The 23,455-nt window shown below is 34.2% G+C and overlaps 1 protein-coding gene across 6 annotated transcripts in view; it reads left to right on the plus strand.

Moving 5' to 3' along the window:
- The first annotated feature begins 2,982 nt into the window (after positions 1–2,982).
- Positions 2,983–23,455, plus strand: part of LOC143238277 (uncharacterized) — a 341,463-nt gene continuing 320,990 nt past the window's right edge. Inside the window, exons 1-4 of one of the 6 annotated variants that reach the window (XM_076478367.1) lie at positions 2,983–3,099; positions 3,815–3,919; positions 10,211–10,318; positions 10,437–10,603. In XM_076478367.1, the coding sequence (XP_076334482.1) occupies positions 3,072–3,099; positions 3,815–3,919; positions 10,211–10,318; positions 10,437–10,486 (291 nt within the window). In that variant the 5' untranslated portion in view covers positions 2,983–3,071 and the 3' untranslated portion in view covers positions 10,487–10,603. Of the gene's footprint in view, positions 3,100–3,814; positions 3,920–10,210; positions 10,319–10,436; positions 10,604–23,455 lie in introns of those variants that run through there. The other 5 variants (XM_076478369.1, XM_076478368.1, XM_076478370.1 and 2 more) reach the window with 5 other exon arrangements.

A 23,455-nucleotide genomic window follows, 5' to 3' on the forward strand; every position in this document is an offset into this window, starting at 1 on the left:
GTTACTTCCATTCTTTATTGAGGGTAAAGTTTATTGGAAGTGTAAATTGTGAATTTCTATCTATTAGACATTTCTCATCTTTCGGTGATTGAAGTAGAGTTGAAGTGGATCATGTAAACGTTTAATCCTTTGTTCTTAATACCATAAAGCTTCAAGTTGTGACGTTCCAAGTTGCTCTTGAATAATAACAGTGCGCAAAAAAGTCTTTGTGACCATTGTGGACAGTAATATGTCGTCGAAAAAGTGCTACAGATCCGACAACAAAAATCCCACTGCCATGTGCAGACTTGGTGTGTGAACGAAAAGCAGCTTTATTGGAGAAGTGGAAACCGTAACATTCAAGTAATTTTGTGAATGTTACGAGCATGAAAGCGAAATATCTTTTTACTTTGTTTTTTCTATTACATTGATAAGGACAGAGCATGTATCTGTAGTGACTTCGTGGTTGTATCTTGTTTCCATTCACGTTAAACTTTTTACCATATGACTATTCAGGTGCGTGTGAAGTCACTGATGAATCTGTGGTATGGTGCCCTACGTTTTAACTGTTCATGGTATCTTAACATATACACAAAAAGTTTATTCCAATAGAGAAGCAGTGAATTGTTTCTAATACCACTGTTTTGAAATGTACGAGATAAAATTACAGTCAATCGTTTAAGATTTAGATATTATACAGTGAAACACCTATTTGATGGTTATATTATAGACTTCGTTCCACCATAGTTAAACATTTTACGACATCCAATATTTTTAGTGATAATTAAGTTATCTATACATTAATCATTGTTATTGAGTCTTCTGATCATGTTTCTATTACACTATGTCATAATCACGAGGAACGAGAAAGTGCTTTAAATCTGGAGCTCTGGTGAGTGAAAAGGGGACAATCTGTTAGAGACCAAGATATTAATTTAGATACTAGAAATATTTATTTAAAGACAAAGGTTGTTACACATGTAGATTTAGTGTGAAGATGTAATACTTAGTCAATCAAATTGATAATGGGTGAATATTGTATCTAGAGTCTAATGTTTACTGTCCATCCTCGCTCGCAGATCCTCCATCCAAAAAATTTTAAAATGTCACTATCCTTTCAGCTATTCTGTTTTGTTTAATTAAGTATTTGTGACCATGCTGTCCTCTGTAGTCACCACCAGACAAAGAAAACTTACACGGCAGACTCCAACATCGCTTCATCTTTAGCCTACATGATGTGAGGTTGTTATACAACTTTCATCTGAAGGGAATTAGACATGACAACCCATCTTTCACAAATAATATTTGGAAATTATTTTATTGTCTTCTCATAGGCACTTTCTTCGATTCACATATCGTAAAACATGTGCATTGTTTCAAGACCTAAAGTACATAGTCGATACATTCAAATTTAGCTTTCTTATTACACTTGCAGTCACCAGTTTTGGTAATGTTAACTTAATGGATTCCTAAGTCTAATCAGCAGAAGCCATAACAAAAATAATATTTTGGTCCAAGAATGAGGACATCTCTAGACGTCTTAGCAGCATCAGAACGTTCTTCATTCGTGGTTGCTGAAATCTTGACTTGAGAAGACTACACTATCCACCAAATCACCAAACCTTCTTAAATCATGTACATATTCCAGCAATGTGCTGTTTAGTGCAGCACATTTTAAAGTACAACTATCGGACATAACATGACCAGGATTTTTCCAAATGTTAAAATAAAGAAAAACACCTAAACCAATGATTCTGATGAAAACCAGAGGAAGTGGCAGTCCTGTTTGATAAACAGAAATGAGAACAGTTTGTCTGTTTGATATACGTACAAACCTGGACACTAAAGGAATCAAACTCCAAACTTTAGTTTTTAAGATCTCGCACTTTTTGTGTGTGTTTTTCATATAGCAAAGCCACAAAGGGCTATCTACTCAGCCCACCGAGGGGAATCGAACCCCTGATTTTAGCGTTGTAAATCCGGAGACATACCGCTGTACTAGCGGGGGGCCACTTTTTGTGATAAACTGAAGTGTGTGGGGGAGTGATCCAGCACAAGAGACGTTTTCATATTAAAAGTGTTCAATGACATGTCTACCAATATTTAATACAGCCGATAAAGTCAACAGTTTGAAATTACAATAATTTAGGGGTCTGAGCATGATCCGGCATGGCCAGATGGGTTAACGCGTTCAAGTCGTAATCTGTGTGTCACGTGTTCGAATCCCGACTGCACCGAACATATTCGTTGGTAAGAGAGTAGCCCAAGAGTTAACGGTGGGTGGTGATGACTATCTGTCGTTTCTCTAGTGTTACACTGCAAAGTTAAGACGGTTAGCGCAATAGCCCTCAAATAGGTTTGCGCGAAATTCAAAGAAACGAGCTGGTATGAGTAAAGAAAATCAAAGAATGATTTTAATAAACCAGTTACACTATATATAAACCAGCTTTATGCATCAATTATTTATGTTATTAACAATAGAGCTTTTCTTCCATCATAGACTATCCTCATGTAATCAATTGATTAAATCTTGGTAACTGGATTATTGTTAATAAATTAAATTATAAATCTGACGTGAGATTTTTAATACTTTATTAACATCACATGACACTTACATAGTAGCTGTTAATTTTGTGTATTAGTTATCACATAGTGTTCTTTGTTTGTTTGTATTGAAATCCGATTTTTAGCATTTAGAGCCTGCAATCTTATCACCGATGAGGTTGACATGAGGTATTAGTATTATATTTAGGTTTAAACACCAGAAATTGGAAAAAATATTAGAAACCGATAAACCTAAAGATGTGTAGTTACGTGTGTTTTTATAACCAATAGTAGACATTACAGTGAACTAGTATTGAACTATATTTTACAAGTTCAGACCGGTTATATGAAATATTTAGATATGTTACTGTTTATTGTAATTGGGACATGTTTGTTCATCATGATTGGCTGGAAATAACACACGGTACGTTATTGGTCATTTTGCACACGAATCGTTAACACGATTCAAATAAAAACTTCAACCACAGCAAGAAGGAACGGGAATTGTAGTTAGAGAGGGAGGTAGTAACATTTTACAGTTATTAATAATGACAGACGCAGTGTGTAAATGTGGAGGTAAGTTTTTATTTTTCGTTACGTTATGTAATTACGTTGTGTTAAGTATATTACAGAGAAGTAGTGAGAGCTGAAAGTACATGTGTAATTTGATTTGAATAATAAACGTTGTTGATGTTTATATCAGATTAGTTTAGTTTAGATAATGAGTGTAAAGTGTTCTTATATGAGGTAAGAGTAAGGCAGTAATAAACAAATAGTTAGGTGAAGTTCATTTAAGGGTATTTATTATATATTTAAGGTTATTAAGTTTAATATAAAAGTCTAGATATAAATAGGCTTTTTAGTGTTTCTATAACCCTTTTTCACAGTGATCTCGGTCACTTACAATGACAGTGGCCATAATATATCTATTTGAAACACTACCACTAATATTTTACTGTAATCTAAGCCACACTTAACAATTTAGTTTTGATTGAACACAAACTTTTTTTAGAAAACCTAAAACGACACTTTCCACTTCCCAATATATTTATTAATACATAAAACTTATTTCAAACCGTAATTTTTTGTAACAAAATCAGAATATAAAGGTGTAATTACTTCGAGTTCAGGGTAATATGTATTTAATACACTACATATTAACACGTGTACATATATTACTATTAAATATTGATAACAACGTAACGTTTCATTTAAATGACCTACTTCTAGAACTAAAAGAAACGAAACATTCGTACCTTACTTATGCTACACTTAATTCTTTTCCTTGAAGATCAAATGTGCACGTGTATAAAAGAGTGCACGTGTGGCAAGGAAGACGGATGTAAATGCTCCACGTGCAAGAAACTTGAAACTGAAAGAAGTTGTAAGTGTAAAGGTAGTAAAGGTTTTCTTAATATTCTGACACATGTTTATTATTTACCTAACTACCAGAAGTTATTCATATTCTAATACTTATGGTTTATAATCTTTTAATGTTCCGTTGGGTTTTTAATTACTTTGTTTTTAAATGTTGTGACTATTTTTACCTCTCTACAAATGGTAATAAACCCCCTTACCTTGTGCACGTCCACTAAATGTTTATTCTGCTCGACAAGAACAAACCTATTTCAATCCTCGGAGCTATCGGTTACTATCTGCTACCCACGTTAAAATAAATTAACTGTGTTGTTACCGTTATTTAATAGTTTTCAATAATGTTAAATTTCAACCAATCATTGTAACAGCAATAATAGCGGAACACTCTTTAAAAATAAGCCACCCATGCGTCCCAGTTTGAGGGGTCTGTCCCGATGTTCGGTCGAGTTTAGTAATTTGACACAATTTTCTCGGTATTGCGATATTTGATCAAAACGCATATCCTCCAAAAAGAACGAACTCAAAATGTTAATAGGCATACAAACCTGACTTTGCTTTCACAAAAGCCTCTATTAATGGGCAGAGAAACCGATAGTGCTGGAACATAGAAATTGTCAAACGTATTGTATTATACAAAATGCAGGTAACTTGTACGGTACACGTTGAAGTAATGGCTGCTTCAGAAGCGGTGAATTTTGCCATATGGAAAGCTTTCTTTTCTTAATGTTTTTTTGCTCTGTAAGGTCTTTACTACAGTATTTGTTATATCACACGCGTTAAATTTTCCTAATTTATAAATTATCTTTATGACGTCCGAAGCTACTAAAATGATCATCCAACAATTAACTTTATAGGAAAAAAAACAAATGTATTAAAACGTTATTGCAAGGAAAACAAATGTAGGTGTTTGCAGTGTTTATCTTAGTTCTTTATTTCGCATGGTAATCTCTCGGACAACACCTTCAAAAAGTGCTAAACATTCAGCTAGTCTGAGTCGCAACCCAATGATCACGAGTTAATGTATTCTTCAAAAACAAAACTGCCTAAAGAGACTGCTTCTTTGGTAACTATTGAGAAACCACTACTTAACAGTGCTGTCCATAACATCAACTTTAATACAGCTGCCTGCTCTTCCAAATTTCTTCACTTTTATTTGATCCAAAAATTCATTCTCTCAAACTGACAACGAGGCTTATTTTGAATGCAAATCATCCTTCTCAAGAGAAAATCAGATTTAATGTTGGTTTAATTCGTTTCACTTACAGTAGATGTTTCAACCCGGAGAGATGCCAATTATACGTGTCATGATGCAATATTCCTTCCCAGAGGAATAAGTGATGGCAAGTCTTCTATACTGCCAGTCGATTCCTCGAGTGACATCAGTAATGTTGTAAAATAGCGTGGTGTCCACTTTCAAACAAACCAACATGATTCGTCAAACGTTTTTGTTATTGTGGTGACAACTACAATCAAAGCTTTGGAGATGTAAATAGAAGGGAGAACAATGTATAATTCTTTCATAAGAAACTTTCCACAAGTATTTCCCGTCGGTGGACTCCTTTACCTGATAAGGTGACCTCAAAGGGAAGGTTCACTTCACCTCCTATGGGATCTAAATATCCACCCACGTATTTCCCGTGTGTGGCGACCCGTGAAGGGAAGGAGAGGATCCTCATAGTTGAGGTGTCCAACCCACCACTTTGGCTTTCAATTCCTATAGACAGGCTACTCCAGGTCCCCCTTAAGTCAATTGGCTGGTCCACTAGTGCTACGGTCAACCAAGCACCAGTATTGGATATTCTCGACAGGTGTTATGGATACTATATATGATCCTGGTGTTTGGATATAGTGCTCACGAAACTCTGGCGTTGTTGAAGTGACCTTGTTTAACATTGTAGTGTCCTCTCGTAGGGCTCCATAGTGGATGGGGTAAGTGGGCAGTAAAAGCTTTCCTTTTATCATAAATCTTCCAAATACCATCTTTAAAGAAAGTGGTGGGAAAAGAGTACATAGATAAACGACAATGTCTTAATTTCTGAGCAGCAATCTTCAACATCTGTACCATCTGTTGTACCTCATTTTCTTATCCTACATTATCTTTCAGACAAACTATTAAGGGAAGTCTCCCTTTTGATATCCAGAAGTGACTGGAGAGACGCTCTCCCTCTTAAGTCAGTAAAATAAGCCTTCGATCTAGTGACATATTACTGGAAACATACACAACACAGTGAACTCCTCTTGCATTCAAAGGCATTTGAGGACATACCTATTGAGGCTACACCTCATGGTACTCTGAATTCGTAACGAGAAGTTACTGTTGAGAAGAGTTTTAAACATCCCTGAGTCAGATTCTTGCTCGTCTCTCCACTCAACGAGTTACTGTAGTGAGTCGTATCTCCACTCGCAAATATGGAATTATATGCCTACAAATATTCTCGTTCTGATATTTACATCACCACGTTCACCTGCCGCCATAAAGGCAGGTTATCTTAATTGCGAAGTACAGCCATACATTCCAAACCCTCAAAGGTTCAGTCATTCAAAGACGTCATGTCGTGGTTCCCTGTCATGGGATCGTTTTGTTACCAGGACTCGTGATGCCAATGAGTGTGAAACGGACCCTCGTTGCCTCAGTTGCAATGGTTCTTACTCGTCTTACTTTCGTTCTCGCCCTAAATGGTTAAAATAGAGGTGCAACGTTTAAATACGATTATTAACATTGCTTATTCTCAGGCCCAAAATTTCCTGTCCACCACCTCCTCTCGGACTATGCTGCTGCACTTCGTTCCACAACTACAGTAGGAGTGCAGACAGATCTGTCTCAAACAGAATCGTTTTCAAACTAATGAAGAGCTTCTTAACCTTATGGTTAAGTTGAATTAACTTGAACACCCCTCTCTGTATTTAACATGTATTCCAAACCTAAAGATCCACAACCTTTGGATGCATCTGCCCCTTAAGATGCAAAGGAATCATTCGCTCACGTCGTGAATCATTGGAATCACCTTCAAACAGCAAAGACCTATCTAGTTGACCCAGGGCAGGATCCATTGAGGTCGACATACCTCCATCGAATAAGGATAGTAAGGAAAAAAAACGTGGTCATAAACAGAAGGGTTCTCCACACAATTCGTCTACACGGAAATGTAACTGTCGATGTTTACGTTCTAATCTGGATTACATCAAAACACTGATTGCTTCCTACAATCTTGTTTTGTCTCTCCTTACAGAAAACACTTCTTAATCCTGCCGCCATTACAGTCACCTTTGGCAATTCTTTGTAGATAAGACAGCCCGTGTGATGTACGAATGCATGGAGGGATGGCACTATGTATTGAACAATGTGCTCACCCTGTCTTTGCCACTCGACACACCCTTGGAGACCGTAACAATCTGTTTCCTTAGGTCATAACATCACTTTGTTCTGTCGCCTGAAGAGACCTAGGATCAATCATACCTTTTTTATGCTTTCATTGAACAGCTACTATCTCCCTTTTAATCCTGGGAGACTAATGGATAGCCTCCCCTCTGGGGGAAGTACTGATATTAATAGAAGGGTTTTTCTCTGACTGCAACCTTTCTCTTTCAATCAGTTTTATTTTCATGCACCTAATCGGTCCTTTACTACTATAGATCTTTGAATTTGCTTCCACTCATTACTTTCTCACTTCTCGTTGAGGGTTGACAATAACCAAGAAACCAAACTATTTTCCTATAATTCTGAGAGACTAGCTGTAATCGATGCCCTGCGTGTCCAAGTGGAAGCTGGATCTTGCCTTCTTACACTGCTTTCGCATAACTTGATCGATGCTGTCATCGTCTGTAGACCATCAATTGACGACAGTGTGGCAGCAGTAAATGACTGCATTATACAAGAAGCTGCTAAATGTATTCTAAAACCTAGACACGTTTTCCACTATATTCTCTTTCGTAGTGGAATCCTGGCTGTCACGTGGCACAGAAGGCTCAAAAACTAGCCTGGGATATTTTCCATATATATATATATATATATATATATCTCCTACTCTCGAACCATATCACTTTCCAGTAGGCCCGTGCACTTACCCAGTAGGTAAGAAGCCAATGCTAGAAAGAGTATTGGATTCGGTTCATAACTGGCCTACCTTATACCACCAGTTCTAGTGTGAAGAGACAAGAATTGATAGGTCATTGAACAATGTAATTCTGTCCCTCTTGATCTTGCTCTCTGATAACTAAGTAGCTGTAGCTACTACCCGGAGCATCGCCGATACTCTAGGTGAAAGCTTTTGCTGGATATCTAGCACTCTTGCTTCTTTCACCTTCTTGGCCATCAAGAATCGGGAAGAGCTATCACCTCTTTCTTATCGATCTGATTGTCTTTGACTACAATCGTCCCTTTTGCACTGGTGTAACTCAAACTGGCAGTACGTCGTTTGGACTTGATATACACTATAACATGCTGCACCATTTATCTCCTCTTGCTATTCTTCTGATTGTTTGTTTTTTAACTTGATCTGGCAGTAGAATGTTATGCCTAGCGCCAGGCTATTCTCCTACCTTCCTCGAAGCCTGGGAAGGAACCCATGATTCCTTGAAATAAACGTCAAATTACTTTGACGAATTGTCTCTGAAACCTTTTATAGGATGGTTATTGTTTCTTTAGTGGTTTCTCGAATCAACTTCCTCACCCACTGAGTTCCAACGAGAGTGCTCCACCATGGACCACATGATTCCACTTAAAACATCAGAGAAGGATTTCTCAAATGACAATATCAGTGTCACACTTCAGTATAAAGATTGATGCCGCCGCAAACAACTCTCATTGTTGCTAACACCCTCTGTCGATGATTCTCGCATCTCGTGTCACTCTTCAAACATGAGGTACATGGAACAGCAGATACAATAAACGAATGAGGGCAGTCTGTATTGGACGACAGCGAACGGCTTTAACTTTCTCTCTAAAATCGTTTGCATGCACATTTGCTCCAATAAACGTTAATTATTTATTTGAAGATGTTTAAGCTGAATCCCTCTGGGGATCGAAATCTGAAACAAAAGAAATAGGTTGTGAAGAAAAATGGTCAGAACTTCCATCAATTACGACGTACTTCTGTACTTGTTAAGAATATTTCAGTGACAATAAATAGCACTTGATCTCAAGATTTAATGAATACATCAACAGTTAAAGGACCGTTAGACTATAAACTCATTGGTTTCTTCGGTTGCAGTGAGTTCTTTGGATAAAAATAAAGGAAGGTGTCTTTTTAAAACGTTCATTCACGTAAATGACTTAAATGGTCACAAGTGTTCAATGCAAACTTACACCATTGTTATTTCACCAATGTGTGTTTCTTACTCCCTCTAGCATCCCTCTAGCAATAACTTCCAGAAATATCTTTGAATTGTATAAATCTAAATATTCATATGTAGCTTCTTAACTGTTTAACGATACTGCTTAAATGGCCTTTGATACCATTTCGTACTTAAACCTAGTGTAAATAAAGTAGCTTGAATACATAACTTGTTAAATGCTCATCAGTTACCCCTCACTGTAATAACTTTCTATTTGAAACTACAATCCATGAAACTAGGTATTATCAAATATTACCTAAACTGCCTTTAGAACATCACCAGCCCTAAGTATCTACAGCTGTAACAGATAACCTTTATATCTAGGTAGTTTTTTATGATACCAAATTTAACAAAAATGACACTCAGTTTGATAAGTTGTTGACATAGGTGAAAAATATCTGTTTATTTTGTAAATCAAACTATACACATAGAATTACCATGCTACATGTGCCTTTAATCAAATATAACTGTTATTTACCTATAGCTATTAAGGCAGCTTTTGTCTGAACAACAATAATCCTCTCACTTTTTGCGGGGTTTCTCCCCTTCCACTGACTTCCTAATTTACCACTTAAATAAACTGATTTCGAAGGTTTAACACTAAACTTGTCTCCTTTATCTAAATGGTGTTATTGGAACAAGAAGGTTAAACCTGTTGTCTAACATATTAATATAAAAATAATGGAAGCTTTTCATTAGCAATTTTAACAGTTTGTTTCCAGTTGTAACTTCACTAAACAGTCTTCACCTCCCTATCAAAAGAATATTTCTTATCTTAATGACTTGTATTTAAGTGTCGTAACAAAACTACACGATATACACTTCATTGAGTTAATGTTCTGTGCATTACAAAGATTGAACTGTGTTCATTATTTGACTCATCTTGAACCATAACTAACGTTCCTCACATAACTATTAATGTGAACGTCAATCTATCGTAACACCTAATTAATTTGTGCCACATTTCTTTTTCAAGATCCTACATGTACATGTACCGAGAAGTGCACATGTGTTCAAGAAGACGGTCGTAGGTGCACCACGTGCAGCAAAAGAGCAGAAACTACGGGTCAGTGTAAGTGTACAGGTAAGTAGAATCTTACTAGTTCGTTCATAGTGTATAATTTCTTAACTTATTACTAAAGGTTTTTGTCCCTTGTTTAAACTCCAATTGATATTACACATGTAATATTTTTTCTCTATAGAAGGAGAAACCTGCAGTTGTACGTTATGCACTTGCAATAAGACAGAATGAAATTCCCTGCACGTTTTGGTCTGGTTCCTGTTTAATGAATTTTATTAGATTGTTTACTTTGTTACATTGTTTGTTTGTCGTTTTTCAAAATTAATAAATTAAACTTTATATTCCGTTGCATTTCTTAATCTGAAATCACTTACCTGCAACTTCACAAACATTAAATGTACCTCTTCTCGCTCAACTATTGTAATTAAACCATAACTTTATTAAATACCTTATTTCCCTAGATCCATGAGCTACTAATCCAAATGTGACTTAATCATTCTAGTATTACTACATATAATTACTGCAGTAATAAGGACTTTTCATCCTCCTTGGAAATATCTTCAATATTAGTGGTATTTAACGTTTGTTTAGAACAACAATCGTTAGTTAGTAAAGATAAAGGGTTTTTTAATACGTACTAAAGAAATATTAAATCTTTTTATCCAATTCAATCTTATTCTTTATGATCTCACCGGCTCTTTCAAAACATGAATACAACACAAATACTTCCTATAATTCGTAAGCCTAATATAGGCATAACATAGGTAAACATAGTATGAACCTATCCCGAACATAAAATACGATTTGTTACGGTTAATAGTCACAGCAACGGAATTTAACTACATTGTTCATTATCTGTTCTTGTAATGTAGTAATATATATACATAAAATTTAAGAAATCGTAAAGGTTATTTTGAAACAAATACTAGTTTTGATGTTCCAACTATTGTGTAATTAGTTTAATAAATGTCTCTCTTGTTAAGCCTAAACCTACCGACTGGACATTTGTTGGTCAGGCAACAATTTCAGACGGCAATATTGTCTTTGCATCTTTGAAGAGAGGTTTCGATCCATGTTATTTTATTCATCCATGTTTTTCTTGAACTTTCCTTTACTACACTTTAAATTATTTGAGTTTTTGCCGTTTTCTACTTGCACTGTTTACTTCATTTTCCCACAATGTAATTTTGTGTGAAGAATAATTTCTTACAATTCACGAAGGACGACGCACAACTTCGTTCAACTTCTGACGTTACTCGTCTGTGGGTTGAACTTCAACCATAATATTTCCACGTCTTAACTTTCAGTTACTCTGTATATGAACAACACTTTTATATTTGTACAATATTACCTTTCCGAAGTGCTGGCATTAATACTTAAGGGTAACGTGATGATTACCAAGGAAGGTCGAAACTTTTGTGCTCTGCTTATCAATATGGTAATAGTAGCTGTTGTGAAATATTTTTATTTGAAGGATGTTTCTTTAAGAATTAGACGATCGTGTTTGTAATTATGACAACACTTACCATTTAAAAAAAAGAATGTATCATATGTGGGTACATCAACAATTGTGTATAATAAAGCTGACCTACGGCTAATTTGTCTTCAATCTGGTTATACCAAATAGACTACAACGTTAGTTATTGTATGGAGAATGACTTGATAAAATAGTGTAATAAATCAAATTACCTCATGCACGTTCTGACGTGTTGGACAATACTGAATGGATTAAGTCTGTAGCCGCAGTCTGTTTACACATCCGGAAAAACAAACTTGTTTCTTTACAGAAAGGTTTTCACGTATTCGGATTCACCTGAAAGGTTATCTTTCTTGAAGTGATTCAGAATTCTTTCTTAACCGAACTCGTCAAAGTCGGGCGTCCACTTACGAGAGACTATATCATTCAAATTAGAAACCACATGCAGGTCTAGTAAGTTCGTAAAAGTAATTACATTTACAAAATAATTAAGATATATAAAATTCAGTGTTTACAAATATAAACGGGTTAAGTATCTTTGTTTCAAGTTAACCAATGAGATATTTGTTCCCAACACGGGTAGCGCACATCTGGTTTCAGTATTATAAACCTTCATATTTATTATTAACCAAATGGTGCGGGTCGTTAGAAATAAATTTACGTTGTTAAATAGTAGATACGTCACATAAACTATGTTCATAATTTTCAGTAATCAAGCAGTTACCTACTTTATTTCCATCTTGCATTGTTGTTAAGATCGGATCTACACCACGCAAAGAAAATCGATTTTTAGTGCTACAAACTTACCGTTGTAAGTTTTCTTTTGTGTAACAAGTTACTTTATTTAAAAACTAAGCTTCAGATTAAATCATTAAATATTTGACGTAACAAGATAAATGCTATACATGTTTAAGATATAAAGAGGATATCGTATATAAATATATTCCAGTTGTATTACTTTGTACATCTCGTAACTTTGTTTGTTTGTTTTAGAATTTCGCACAAAGCTACTCGAGGGCTATCTGTGCTAGCCGTCCCTAACTTAGCAGTGTAAGACTAGAGGGAAGGCAGCTAGTCATCACCACCAACCGCCAACTCTTGGGCTACTCTTTTACCAACGAATAGTGGGATTGACCGTCACATTATAACGCCCCCACGGCTGGGAGGGCGAGCATGTTTAGCGCGACTCGGGCGCGAACCCGCGACCCTCGGATTACGAGTCGCACGCCTTACGCGCTTGGCCATGCCAGGCCGACATCTCGTGACATCTTAGCTTTTAATCGTTCGCATTCCTTACCTACATCATATAACTACAGGTTTATTACTGGTGATATATAAGTTGTAATCAGTCATTTAAATATAAATGACTGCTTAAAAATAAAATCAAACATATTGTACATAGGAAGTAGTGTTACTCTATTTACTATAGTATTTCATTCTACTGAATATACGTGAAAAATAAATCAAACAAACATTTCATGTAATTTTAATAAAGTTTATCAACATTATTCGGTCTTTTAAAACATTTTGTAAGTTAATGATTTACTGATGTGAATTTTTTAGTTCTGTTTTTTTTTATATACGTAACCATTAGCATTATAAAAATACCTGTGTGGATAGGTGTTGAAGATTGTTTATATAATCGTAATGTTAAGTTATTACAGGTATGTGTCTGTGTATATAGAGAAGTGACCATCTGTCACTCCAAATCACATATACGTACCGCAATGATATTCAAGTAAATGGTCAGTGTGCCTATATGTATGAATGTATAGAGAAGGACCATATGTCGCACCACATTACATATATTATAAATACCAGAACGATATTCGTGTTAACGGTTTAACGGTTATTATATCTATATTTCTGTACAGAGAAGGACAGTATGTTGCATCACATGCATAATAACGTTGTGGTATTGACATTACTAGAGTAGCTACCACTTTAAGGTTGTAGATATTGACAGTTCTGTAATAGGCAGTGATATACAACACACCGAAAAAAAATGATACAAACAACAAAGCAGCTACTCTATCACAAGGAAGGTGATAGTGGTCATCCCTGTAACAATGTGGTGCAAACTAGAAAGCAGGTACTCTATCACAGGTAAGGTTATAGTGGACATCACTATCCGTCAAAGGAATCCGTTAAGTATAAATTCATTAAAACCCATACCTCTCCGAAACATATCACATTCGTAGATGTTCGTATATCTTTGGTTTAATCACAGAGCGAAATATCCCGACAATTTTGTTGAATACTTCTACTCCGCACTAAACACGTTGTTTGTGTAAAAACATCTATTGCTTTATTAACTTACCTGAGAAAAAGCAAAGCTATTAAAGTATCCTTGCATCGTAGGATAAGGCAGCGGATTCGATAATGCTGAATGCCTGCTTGATTTAGTAAGGAGACAAAGTCTTCCTTAAAACGCCACTACCACATATTATTAATGGTGTCAATAGAATACATATTTCAAATATATTTAGTTGGCTTTTCGTTAATTTTGCCAGTAATTCAAAACGAATTGGAAATACTTAGGAAAACGTAATGAATAAAATATTATATTAAAAAGTAATATTACCGAATTTTAAATGTTTGTCGGTATAAGCATTACAACGAAACATAGTGAAGGTTTGTATAACGCCATAAAATAAAAATAAAATAAATTTGTTTTATTATACATATTTTATACACATGTAAATTTATGTTGCAATAGTACTAGTTTACATTTTGAAAAGGAAAATAAAACATTATCGCATGTTTTACAGTTTTGAGACACGAGTTATGGGAATATTGATGATTTAAGTCAGTCAAAGTGAGTGCAGCTTTTATTACAGAAGCATTTACAAATACGAGGGCTGTTCAAAAAACACGCGGACTGACGTCATAAAACAAAATGTACTTTATTTCGAAGTTACAGGTCTGGGACCCCTTCAAAGTACTCTCCTCCCTAACACACTTATCCCAACGGTGTTTCCACTTGTTGAAACAGTCCTGGTACGCTTCTTTTGTAATGTCCTTCGTCGCATTTGCCTTAATCTCGGAAATCGTCTCAAATCTTCTTCCTTTCAAGGGTCTTTTGAATTTGGGAACAAGAAAAAATCGCAAGGTCAGGTGAGTAGGAGGTGGGGAAGAACAGTGATCGAGTGTTTGGCCAAAAACCCACGAGTTCTGAGGGCTGAATGTGCACAAATTTCGCAGCAACGCGGTGCATCTTCAATTTTTCGGTCAAAATCTCGTAACAAGATCCAGCTGATATCCCACACTCTTCAGCAAGCTCCCTGACAGTCAGACGTCGAATTGCCCGCACCAGGGTGTTGATTTTGTCGACGTGTGGGTCGTCAGTTGACGTGGAAGGACGTCCAGAACGCTCATAATCTTCAATGGACTGTTGACCATCCTTAAAACGTTCATGCCACTTGAAACATGCCGTACACTTCATAGCAGCATAATCGTAAGCCGTGTTAAGCACAGCAAAAGTTTCAGTCGTAGATTTAACAAGTTCAACACAAAATTTCACAGCAAGTCGTTGATCCTTCAGGTCATTCATTCTGAAATCCGCCAAACGAAAAAAATCGCACTTCACTTAAAACCACGTAGCTAATACACAAAGATATATGCAATCGGGAAATGGCGTCGTAATCAGCTGATCTGTGCGAACCTAGCGACACCAAGCGTATTCCTCTGGAACCAACTGGAGCCGCGCAATTCAAACAGTCCGCGTATTTTTTGAACAGACCTCTTAATATTGGCGAGTGGAACAAGAACTATCATTGAATAACTTTTCCTTCCACGTTTCCTCATTTCGTGACCAATCAGCAAAAACTTGACAGTGACGTACGATGACTTGAGGGGTGAGTTGGAACCTTCGTCTTCCATTTAAATAACCGTCACTATATGTGTGTATTTGTTCATTAAAGGTGTCCACATTTTTTGATAAATGAACACCAAACCGGACATAGTGATTCAGTAAGATTTGTTAGACCTCCGACATGAAGTAAGATCATCATAATTTATGGTTTAATTACTAGTCCTAAACTAACAAACTTCAAATCATAAAACTATAGAAAAATGGCCCTGTAAATATTACAGGCAGTATATGTTGAGCTTAGAGGGTATATTTATTCCACAAATTGTTTTTGATGAATCTAAGATTAACTAATTATTTGTGAGACACTTATCAGTGCTATACAATTAAACTACTTTGCTTGAAACTTAGTTATTAGAATGCCAAATAATTCTACAATATTAAATGAGTGTTATGATGAAAGATTTTGTTACTTGACTTTGCACAATTGCCTTTTTTAAGTTTGGAACTTCTGAGTCAAGAGTATGAAACTACTATTATGATAAAGTATCCATTTGATTGTATTTGTATCTATCGCACTTCACAGCACGTCAAATCAGCATACCACTGTATTACTATTAATATTACGTATTAACATTATTCATTTACTCATATTATTGTTAATGTAGTATCAATACCACTGGGATTCTTCACCAACCTAATACAAATTATCTTAAGTCTTCCTCTTACTTAGTGGCCTGGCACGGCTAGGTCGGTTAGGGCGTTCGACTCGTACTCTGAGGGTCGCGGTATCGAATCCCGGTCGCACCACACATACTCGCCCTTTCAGCCGTGGGGCATTATAAGGTTAAGATCAATCTCACTATTCGCCCAAAAGTTTGGCGTGGGTGGTGATGACTATGTCTACTCGTGCTCCTTTCAGGTCAACCAATGACTACACAAACAAATTATATTCTCACTCAAGCATGCCGCCATATCTTTACAACTTTCAGCTATGAATCGATTTGGCCAATGACAGTCAGGTAGAATTTGTGACGACTCCACAGAGACTACATTTTAAAGAAGCATAAAAAAATTAATAAATGTGTTTATATTGAATAAATCTATTTGCAAAAATTATGTGATTTGAAAACAATTAATAATTATAGATTTTTTTTTTAAATTTTCAAACTGTGATACATGCATGTACACACACATAAAATTTCAATTTTTTTTTGTGACAAAGTTGCTCTAGTTCAATTTGAAATTAGAAAATGGCCGTAACATTAAGTAAATCACACATGAAAATACCAAACACTGGAATATAACAACACCTTAGCACATACCAACAAAGAAAAATCAGAAACCTTCAAACATCATCTACAAAACACATTTAAAACACACAGTGATACCGACATGAACAACTAAAACAGCAACACTAACAAAACATATGACCACAATACCCAACTACTCACCAAAACAATCAAACTAAATGAACTTGAACAAGCAATCAAAAATATAAAAAAAAAAGCAACAGGAAACGATGGAATACAAACAATACTTCTCAAAAAAGGCACTCCAAAATTATTTGACTATCTATTAGCAATATTTAACTTATCTATACACTCTGGATACATCCAAGTTTCTTGGAAGCAAGCTAATATTTTAATGTTCCACATAGAAGGAAAACCAGCCAATAAACCAAACAATTATCGACCGATCAGCCTGACCAGCTGTGTAGGCAAAATGCTCGAAAGAATAATAAGCAATAAATTCTCCAAATTTTTGGAGATCAATGTAAAATTACCAGAAGAACAAAACGGATTTAGAAAATATAGACAAGCAACAGATCACTTAAGTAGGTTAACTGAAACAATAATAAACAGCTTTAATAATAAAGAATGCACTGTTGCCTGCTTCATCGATATCGAGAAAGCATTCGACACTGTCTGGCACAATGGTCTTCAGTTCCGTATGTATGAAATGGGAGTACCGCGAGGAATTATTCGCTGGTTATCAAATTTTTTGTAAAATAGAAAATGTTGAGTAAACGTAGAGGGAACTTTCTCGGAGTTCTTTGCTCCAGAAGCTGGAGTCCCTCAAAGAGGGGTGGTTAGCCCTATTCTCTTTATCATGTATGTAAGTAATATGCCACTAAAACACCCAAACCATGGATACGCGTCTCAGTTCGCTGATGATGTAGCAATTTGGAAAAGTGCCCCTATCACCAGAAATAGCAGCCACTAACTTACAACCGCAACTAAATAGATTATGTGAATATTGTGAAAAATATAGAATCAAAATAAATACAGCGAAGACGCAACGAGTAATATTTTCAAAATCTACGAAATATTAAAAAAGTTCAACCCCAAATCTACATGAATGGGGAACGCCTCCAGACTGCTACATCTGCAAAATTTTTAGGATTAATATATGATTCGAAGTTTACATGGATAAAACATGTAAATAGCATACAAACTAATATTTAGCGATGAATAAACTATGCTAGGAGTCTAACTGGTAAAAACTACAGAACAACACCAGAAAGCATCATTAAAATATACAAGTCATGCATTAGACCTGTAATAGACTATGCAGCTCCTGCATGGATCAATGTAAGTGTAAAACAAATTCAAACCAAACTTCAAACATTACAGAATACACTAATTACATCAGCATACAGAGTACCTAAACCACTTCATCAAAGTTCATGCATAATTACTCAAACGCACAAACAATACAAGATAGACTTCTACAAAGTACAATAAAATATTTTGATAAAAATTGGTGAAAAAAATGAGTTGCATGCGAACTTGACAGGTATTGCATATATGACGAAGAGAGACCTAAACACCTCTCCCTCCTCAATCTATACATTAGATCATGTTTAATTAAATTTAATCAACTTATTCTAACTTTGGTAGTGAGGAAACCTATAGAATACTAGTAAATAAAAGGCTGTTACTGATGGAGTTTTGACAAGCCGTAGTTTTAGCTTAGTTTATTGTATACACAGATCAAACTGAAAGAAACTTAAAATTTAGAATTAGAATGAATAAACATAAGTAAAATGTTGGGAAGGAAAAAGGTAATTACTATATTATGTGACATCCATATTATATCAGTTTTATCATGCATTGGAAAAGAATTATTTTTGATCAGCTGAATGAAATAACAGCTGGAAATATCAGATAATCTCTGAAAGAAAAGAACGTAATTAAAGATAAAGGGTTGGCAAGTCAACCAAGTAGCTTGTAATACAAATTTGGAAACTATATAGTTTTAATTTCATAGTTTTATAAGACAACATTTAAAAATGTCTTCAATTTTCCATTGTTTCAGAATTGTGATATTTTCACTTTAAGTACTTCCCCTTTTATTATTTACTGACCACTTCTCCAAGAAGTACAAAGTTTAAAACAAGTTGCTCATAATAATATTATTACTCTGATAAAGTATAATTTTTATAGCCTTCAATGTTATTTGGTTACACAGTGATAAACTAGAAAATCAAGTCCCTTTAGCCCGCACTCACACATTACATTTTCACTTTCACAAGATTCCAATACTTAGTTCCATTTGATATTTAAAACTATATTACTTATAACCAATAGAAATCAAAATATTTATTCTAACACACTGCATATTATGTTACATTGTTTTCTGTATAGTAGTTTGTCTATTTTGCTTCCAGTGCAAATTTTATTCCCACAGAAAACACATTGGTAAGTTTAGCTACATTTTTATTGGGTCTCATTAAATAGTAAGAAAGACAGAAAAATGTGTATAGTGCTTGGACAATGTGTGCTTTTAGCATGTATTTTATTTTGTATTCTTTGTTGCATTTTGATTAACTAACAATCATTTAGTGCAGTAATAAAGTAAAAGTTTTAGATTAGGTTAAATAAATAAAAAAACAAAAACATTTTCATGTGATATGCTTATTAGTAACTTGTAACCAGTGCATTACATAATTTCTTATGGTAACAAAAGCTACTTGTTTGCAAAGTGTTTTACAACTTGTGTGATGGGATTATTAGTTAGACATAGTTCATAGAGTAATAAAATTTAAACATAAATATACATATATTGTTAAAGGCTTAAAGCTATTTAGGATAAACAAATGTGTCATGAAGTCATTTCAGAAAATAAAAGGATAATATGTTTTCATGGTATGTGAGGTGTTGAGTTAGAATGGGGAAAATAACATAATACGTAAAGTTTTACTCAAAAAACACACATTGAAATTCCAACACAATAACCCACCCTTTCTTGCAATTATAGCTATTTTTCATATAATTTCCTTCTAGTGCACAGATTATCACTCACTACGAGCTTTGAATTACTATCTAATTACACATGTATGCCACATGGCTCAGTTGTGTTTAAGTGTGCAAATTAGCATTCAACAATCCTCCACCAATAGGGTGTAGCACATCCTCCTATTACAGCTAATACCCTCTATGCAGTAAACTCAGTTTTCACTTGTTGATTTAACATGACAATGTCAGACCTTTTTATTTTATAGTGTAGCATTTGGTGGGCTTCCAGACACCTTGAGGTCCCATGTTGTATCAGGTAGATTGCACATTTCCCTTACTTTTCGTTGCCTGAGCTTTCTTACATTGTTTACAAAGTATTTGAATAAATTCTTTTGGAACTACTTGGAATTATAAATTTTACTTAAGTTTTGAAATGCCAAATACAGGTATGCACTTGATGCATGGAAAGGTACTCACCAGACCATATAGGATTAACAAAAACTGCAGAGTTACTATTGTGATTAAACAATAGATACACACATATATATTGTATTACTTTGAATTTAAGATGAACCTTTTTCATACAGAAAATTAGGTTTCGTCTTAAATTCAAGTTTTATTTTTCTCTCTTTAATGACTCAAAACATCATTGTCCTTGAACAACAAAATTTTTTTAAAAAAATTTCTGCATTAACAAACAGATTGGACTATATTTAAAAAAAAAAACTTGGCTTAGAAAGGCTAAAAACAATATGTACAAAACATCAAATTTCCTTATGTCAGTGACTCTAGTAATGTAATTATATATCATCACATTCTGTCTTACCTGACTTTCCTGTAGTTCAGATGATATTTTATTGTGTTTTTTTACCCATCAAAAAGTGTTTTATGTTTGGTGCTGAATATAAAAGGAAAGTTATTTTGTGAACCAAACAGATTGGGAATTGTGCAGCTGGTAAAAAGTATACAGTGAGTGAGGCAAATGTACAAAGTTGCCATGGTTTGAAAATCAAGTTGTTTTCTTGCAAGAAATGTACAAAGTCATTTTCTGTCCCAAGAAAAGGAAGACATCTTGAAATTGATGCTGTCATTTTAATGTAATTCAGAGAGTTGTGAAATAAAGAACTGCCTGTAGTGAGAGAAGTCTTAATGTTAAAAGCAAAAGAATGATTATAAAATAGAAGTATTTCTTTCAAGGTTAGTTGTGGTTGGTGTGAGAAATTTATGAAAAGAAAAGGTTTATCATTATGGCATAGAACAACAATTAGTCAAAAATTGCTGACAGATTTTTAAACAAAACTAATTGAATATCAACATTATGTTATTGATGTATGCCAAAGGAATCAATATTTCCTGAACCAAATTTGTAACTCAGATGAAACGGCAGTTTTTTGGTATTCCGCGCAACTGCACTGTAAATGCCAAAGGAGAAAAACAGGTAACAACCAAAGTCACTCGTTATGAAAAGTTAAGAATTAGTGTCACGCTATGTGTAACTGTGGACGGAAATAAATTACCACCATATGTCATATTAAACAGGTAAAACATTGCCAAATAAAAATGTTTGCAAAAATGTAATAGTTTGTGCACAAAAAAATTCATGGATGACATCAGAGTTAATGTAAGAGTGGTTGGGATGTGTATGCTAGGCTGGTGCATTATTAAAGCAACAGAGCATGCTTGTAATGAATGCATTTCGTAGCCATCTCTCCAATAAAATCAAGAGTAGGTTAAGGAACAAAATCAGTGATCTGGTTATAATTCCTGGTGGAATGAGTGATCAGTTACAACCTCTTGATATGTCCATTAATAAGTCATTCAAAGATCATACACATAAGCATTTTAAATACATTAACATTTTTTATTCATTAATAAACTATTTTAAAACATTTACTCCTCTCTAATTATCATCCAAATATTTTTTTTCCTGAAAATCCCTTTTTAAAAGTGGGGTGCACTTTAAATTCAAAAATAATATGTATATAGTATTATATTTCATAACATGGAAACTACTTAGCCAAAACAAGACTGACTATATATATGTGTGTGTGTGTGTGTGTGTGCAATATAAATTACTGTAAATAAGTGACTAAAATTACTTCATTGTTATTGTTTATCAAACATTTTCAGAAAAATACCAGTATTTCTTTGAATTATATATAAATGATGATTAAGTTAATAACACAACTGCAATTATTTTTGTTTTTGCCTATTTCTTAAAAGGAGATTGAGTATAACATCGTGTTTTAAATATGATGTTCATTTTGTAAAATAAGCAAAGTCTAGTTACGTACATAAACTAAAAATCAGTGGATTAATGAATATAGCTATTTTAAGATTCTGTTTTTGTTATAATTTACAATTATTTGAATGCATTGTTTCACCAGTTGGGTATTTCTCACTGGTTGTAATTGAACAATGAAGTTTTATCTACTTAAAACCTTTTGTTTTGAGTCCAGTATTAAAGATGTACATTTGGTTATCAGGCATGTGTAACAGAAAGTAAAAAAAAAAGATTTATATTTTATGTCTTAATATTTTACAGATCAGTCATTTTATACTTTCAGTACATTTCTTTTACTTTATATTGTGATTAAGCTATATTTAATTTATATGTTTGCTTGATAGAACTCATCATTATAATGGTGTCAAGATCCAGAAAGTTATTGAAAGTGAATAATGATATTGAGTTCAGTGTTAGCAGTGAGAACTGTTGTACTGTTTTCAGTTACTTAATCAATAAGCCATGGAATTCACCAAAGAAGTTCATATGTAAGTTAGGCCTAAGTTTATGTATTTGGAATTATCTTTACAAGTGTTTGTGGCTGTAACACATGGAATGAATTTAGCATTATTTTTAACACGTAATCCAAAAGAATCTACCCAGTGATAGATTATGTCCAATAAGAACTTGTGAGTTAAAATAAACGGTATCATAATGTACCAACCACATTATATCCACTGACAGTGAGGCCTTTGCCTGACAATGGGACTATTCAGATTGCTAGAATATGATAAATATACTTGAAATCGAGATGCTTTTTATATTAGCAAATTGCTTGGCAACAGTTGGTCACAAGAAGGCTTTATAGATACCTTTTCATGTGGCCATAATCCATTAAACTGTATTGATTATTTATTCAACAAAATGGGTACTCTGCTATTAGACACGTTCCTTTAATGATTAGTTTCTTTCTCTCTAGTTCTTTTGTGTTCATATTGGAATTGTAGGTTTTGTAAAATACAGTTTTCATAGTTTTAAAATGTAGATGTGAATATGGATGTCTATTTTATATTATGCTCTTTTGTTTTTTTTCTGGTTTATTATATCAAGTTCTAGAATTAAGCAGTGGAGATTATTTTGACATGTTTTGAATATGAATGAACCATGTTTGTATTTATATACTTTCTTTGTTATGTTTTCATCAATAGTAAATAATAAAGTATTTTACTTTATAAATATTCATACTGAAGACTGTGATGCATTGAAATTTATTTTTTGGAAATTGAAAATAATTTGATTGTAAATCATTTAAAGAGGATTTCAAACTACTTCAGCTAAATTCTCTTTCTGACTAATAAATCTAATACATGTTACACTCTTATTACTGAAGAAAGCATATTAGTTAGTATGACAATACACGTATCTTTATAACTCAGGTGGCATTGGT

This window comes from Tachypleus tridentatus, chromosome 13 (genome assembly GCF_004210375.1).
Source record: "Tachypleus tridentatus isolate NWPU-2018 chromosome 13, ASM421037v1, whole genome shotgun sequence".
NCBI classification, from domain to species: domain Eukaryota; kingdom Metazoa; phylum Arthropoda; class Merostomata; order Xiphosura; family Limulidae; genus Tachypleus; species Tachypleus tridentatus.